The sequence below is a fragment of the Nicotiana attenuata genome, chromosome 1 (assembly GCF_001879085.1).
Source record: "Nicotiana attenuata strain UT chromosome 1, NIATTr2, whole genome shotgun sequence".
Lineage (NCBI taxonomy): Eukaryota > Viridiplantae > Streptophyta > Magnoliopsida > Solanales > Solanaceae > Nicotiana > Nicotiana attenuata.
The window spans coordinates 70,714,667-70,719,968 of record NC_031989.1 but is presented as its reverse complement, the minus strand read 5'-3'; the positions used below and the strand labels follow the sequence as shown (position 1 = coordinate 70,719,968).

The following is a 5,302-nucleotide window of genomic DNA, read 5'->3' as shown; positions in this document are numbered from 1 at the left end:
CCTTCCATTCAATAGCTGGCTTATTTGGAAATTCAAGCCTCATATTTCTAGTTTTGCAGTCGAGCTTGGCGAAACATGAATAAAGCCAATCCTTCCCCATAATTACATCAAAATCGACCATCCCTAATTCAATGAGATCGGCCATGGTATCCCAACCATGAATCGTGAAAACAAAATATCTATAGACCCGCACAGCCATAATAGACTCACCAACCAGAGTAGGTACAGAGAATGGCTCATGAAGCTGTCCCGGTTCTATCCCGAATTCCATAGCAACATAAGGAGTAACCTAGGACAAAGTGGAACTGGGATTAATAAGGGCATACACATCATGAGATTGGACAGTCAATATACCTGTGAGAACATCGGGAGAAGACTCTGCACTCTGGCGACCACTCATAGCATAGAAACAGCTGGTTCCTCCTGAACTCTAAGCACCATCCCTAGTTGCTCCACGCCCTGCTGGTGCTGGAGAGCCTCGAGCTGGAGGAGGTGCTGGAGAAATAGCAGCTGTAGAAATGGATGGTTGTGCTGTGCCCCTGCCCGTACACTGGCGGGATACACGACACTCCCTCTGAATATGGCCTCTCATCCCGCACCCATAACATACTGGCACGTCAATGTAGGAGATCTCTAAATGCATCCTCGCACATTTGGGGCATGGGGGCCTCCGTTGCTGCTGTAATCTCCCGCCTAATCGGCCCTGCTGGTGGGGTCCCTTGCTGCCCTGATTGGGCTTGAACGACTAGCCTGTTGCTGACTAGCCCCTACTGGCGGGGCACTGGCTGAGGATTGAGCAAAGGACTGAGATGGCCTTAACGATCCTCCCCGAACGACTAATCTTCCCTCGCCAAATTAATGTCCAGGATGGCCCGCGGATCGGGCCTTGCTGCTACCCTGTCTCTCCATCATATTCTTCAACTTGCGAGTCTCTGTAGCTTGAGAAAACAACACCATCTTTCCATAGTTCATATCAAAATTTAAAGCAGCTGTGGCAGCCTCATTAATAACCAAAGGGCGAAAGCCCTGCACAAATCGACGCACTCTGGCCTCCATGGTGCGCATCATTTGAATGACATATTTTGAGAGGCGCGCGAACTCCATGTGATACTCCCACACACTCCTACACCCTGTTTGAGGTTCTCAAACTCCGTAACACGGGCTCCCTTAGTCTCAACATGCAAGATATGATCCATGAAAGCATCCGCAAACTCACTCCACCTTGCCGGAAGGCTCCATTTATCACGGGAATCCTCCCACATCCCAAACCATGAATATGCCACCCCTTTCAAGTGATAGGCGGCCAACTCCACTCCCTTTGTCTCGGTAGCGCGCATAACCTGGAGAGTCTTATGAATCTCATTAATGAAATCATGAGGGTCCGTCTCGGGATTAGTACCTGTGAACACTGGAGGATCTTATCTTACTGGAGAAACCTATTCACCCTAGAACCCGTAGAATCCCCTTGTTGGCTAGAAGATATGGGTGCAACATTCGACCTTTGGGCCTAAGAAGCCACTAACTGTGTCAGCATCTGGATAGCTCCCCTAAGTTCCCTATCAGAAATACCAGAACCTGAAGCTGGGGATGGAGGTGGAATAGAAATACCGATGGGAGGGATCGTTGCACCCTTAGTAGACGTAGGAGCTGGTGCAGTTTGTTCCAGTATAGAATAATTAGGCAGTGTAATAGTTAGGGGATTATCCTCACCCGCACCATCAAGTAGAGAATCAACAGCCACTCCTGGGGTGGCATTGGCTTCTTGGCCAGTTCTTGCTTTCTTCTTAGGTGGCTTTTATTAAAAGTTAGAACAATGCACGAGTTAGAGGAGAACAACCTCACATTCAGTTCTATCGCATGATATAAATCAACAAAGAAGGGTATTATTCCTAAATTTCCAAGTAGCCCCCTAATTGTAGATGTGGTCGACAACACATCAATAAGAAGGGCTCTACCAGACACGGCTCTGAGACATCCTAGGACACTTTAAAATCTTAGGCTCTAATACCAAGTTTGTCACGCCCCAAACTTGGGGAGCGCGACCAACGCTCAACCGAGTGAACCCGACCGAGCAAGCCTGTTAGACACTTTCTACAAAATTCACTTACGATCAAGAGAAGACATGATTTCGTTATTTAGAAAATAATAGATCATACAAGTATATTACTAATCCATTTCATTAGCCACGTCATTGATAAGTTTCAAAATATATACACCATATGATTTAGTGGAACAAGAATCCAAAGCATAACATAATCCATTGACCTTCCCCAAACCCATATACAACCTTCATAATGTCTACGGAGCCTCTAAGTAGATAGAAAAGAGAGTTCTACAAAAGTGCCGGCAAAAAGGCCCAGCTATACCTCAAAACATGATAAGAAGGTGAACAAAAGATACAAAAGATATAGGACCCCAAAATGATGTGGGGCTCACAAAGTCAGCTGGAAAGAGGGTGAGCCACTAGCTACGATCAGCACTATCTGCTATAGAACTACCTACATCCATTTAAAGATGTAGCACCCCACGGCAAAGGGGCGTTAGTACTGTCGAATAGTACTAGTATGTAAAGCTAAACACCAATCTTAATAGAATGAACAATGATAAAAGAGGAAGCAGTCATGGTGTACAATAAGAGCTTCAAACAAATACGAAAAACATCAAGTAAAGATGACATAGTTCCCGGTTCAATTTCCATCTTATTAGGTTGATAAGCTTAGTGCCATGTGCCATAATTCACAATACCACCATGTTCCTACACGGAGTCCGATCTCGACCCGATCGGCTATGTCATCTCATTTGGGACATCAACCATATCCACAATTTCAATCAATCATTTCCAGCACAGTTACCACCATGTATGCGACATGGTGTTGGATCACGGTCCGATCGGCTAGGCCATCACACTTGAGACATCATCCTTTCAATCATTCATCTCAATTCATATTTCCTTCCCATCTTTCAATACATGGCACGAGTGGCCTCATTTATTAAGTCGTTCTTGTCTCTTGGCCGTATATTACAATCAAAGTTTCCCTTTTTATACATTCAAATAACATTATTATCAACATTAATAAGGCCTATCATATAAGGCATTGCATACATAAGGGAAAAGCTTAGAAAATACTAATCACATAGAGGCTTTTCATGCTAATTAGCATAGCAATCTTTATTCTATTCTTGACATGAATTCTTGACCTTTCTCAACACATATTCCACATTTAAAAACATTCTCAAAATAACGTGATTACATGGTAAACAATTTAGAGCAATTATTGAGCACTAATCTTTCAACACAACACATCCGGGAAGTCAATTCTAGTATGATCAATTTAGGGACTTACACCAATTACCCGACACTAGGGGTTCGATTCTAAGAAGAAGGGGGTTTATCCATACATACCTAAAATTCATCCCTTAATGATTATACAATGATCTACTATATTAAGCAACTTCAATCTACTGTATCAATATCCAATGGAACCATCATTAGTAATAAATTCCATAGTTTAGGCCGTTAGACACCTTATCAAACACATGGTAGGCATAAACATCTAGATCTCATAGCCATAGAATTAGTTCATCCAGCTCCCATCATTTACCAACAGTTTATCCCCCCATCATTCTTAAACATTTTATAACTTCCAACATCACATGCATGACCATTCATCCACACCCAACCAACAAAATTTCATCAAATAAATACCTTTCAATCTCTACAATGGTTATGTATTTGAATTGGGAAACTATAGCTTCCAATCACCATCCCATGTGTCCCAATACTTAATTCATACATATATTCCCATAATAAATCCATGCATGTAAGCCTAAGGGTGTATGATTACGTTTTGGAAAATATCTTGCAAAACCCTCCTTTTGAGTTCTTCAAGAAATTTCTTGAAAATATGAGGATTTTATGAAGGATTGAGTTAGTTTTCGGGTGGAATTGATGGAATGAAACACCAAATAAGTAGGTATTACTCACCTTTGAGATGGGGGGAGTTGGAGGTCTTGAGAGAGTGAAGAAGAACCCCAAGGTTCGTCCAAATGAAGTGGGGAAAAATGAACCCTGTATATAACTTAATATTGTAGCGCCATAGGTGGAGTGGGGCACTGCCTGTGGCACTGGTTCCAGAATCTCAAAAATTCCCAGCGCCAGGGCTAGCGCCCTACGCTACCCTGGACGTTGGCGATGGGAAGACACGAAAACGGGCATAACTTCCTCATACGATGTCCGATTTCGATGGATCTTTTTGCTATGGCTCCGAAATTCCTATAATAATTTAATTCTTTAATAAAAATAGAATTTGGAGCTTATTTGCAATGTGATACCACTTATGATTGAAGAAACGACGTGTTAACCCCGAAGTCCCACTTTAAAATATTAAATCATTAGGAATTTTTTATGGGGCCTTACATTCTTCTTTCATATTCATATCATAACTCTATTAGTGACTTCATAATGGCTTCCATTATTGTTGTTGAGTGCTGGATTATCTGGCAAGCAGGTTTGGCACCATCACGACCCTTGGTAGGATTTTGGGTTGTGACAAGTTAGTATCTGAGCTTTATTTTTAAGGGTCTTATAAGTCACGAGCAGGCCTAGTAGAGTCTTGTGGATCAATACAGTGACACAATATCGATATGCGAGAGGCTATAGGGCTTTTGGACTTTCCCTTTCTTGATTGCTTGTCGTGCATTAATTATTCTATAAAGTCTAAATCTTTGCTTTCTACTCTCTCATGGTGAGAACCCGCACTTTAGTACCAGTAGGTGCGGGAGAGGTAGAACCACCAATTTTAGTTGGGAGGGGCAGGTCCAGGACTCTTGACAGGGGTCATAACTAGGGGTAGATCATTTACTAGAGCATGTGGTCTTGCCAAGTAAGTTTTGGTGAACCCACATGCAAATCAATTTATGGATGATCATGTGGGGCTCATTACCCACTCAGCTTCCAGAGGGTTTTATTGTCGCACCGGTATTCTAGGAGTCAATGGCCATGGTGGTCAGCTTTATTGATGCATTATCCTAGGATGGAGTAGTACTGGCGCCAGTCACATCTCAATCTAGGGGGGAGCTCAGAACCCTATCACTCGTACTCCAAGTCAGGTATCGGCGATGTTTGAAATGTCGGGGGTATTATCAGATGGCGGTGAGTAGCTTATTGTAGCAGCTAGACCCAAGGTTATGCCTACTATGTCTACTAAGGAGTAGAAGATTCAGAAGTTGCATCCTCTCAACTTTGAGGGTGGTTCTTCAGAGGATGCATAGGATATTCTAGACAAATGCCATTAGATGCTTT

At 42.8% G+C, this 5,302-nt stretch overlaps 1 protein-coding gene across 1 annotated transcript; it reads right to left on the bottom strand.

Annotated features, from left to right (window-relative positions):
* On the bottom strand, positions 431 to 1,056 carry LOC109237166. The gene is made up of 2 exons (XM_019403429.1): positions 886 to 1,056; positions 431 to 727 (listed from the first exon to the last, which is right to left on the bottom strand). The coding sequence occupies exons 1-2, from the start codon at positions 1,054 to 1,056 to the stop codon at positions 431 to 433; spliced, it is 468 nt and encodes a 155-aa protein (XP_019258974.1).

Excerpts from the sequence above, each read along its gene's own strand:
- LOC109237166 (XM_019403429.1), bottom strand. The coding sequence starts at position 1,056 with ATGGAGGCCAGAGTGCGTCGATTTGTGCAGGGCTTTCGCCCTTTGGTT. Across the intron at positions 728-885 it reads AGAGACAGGGTAGCAGCAAG|GGCAGCAAGGGACCCCACCA; the intron begins GCCCGATCCGCG and ends AAGCCCAATCAG.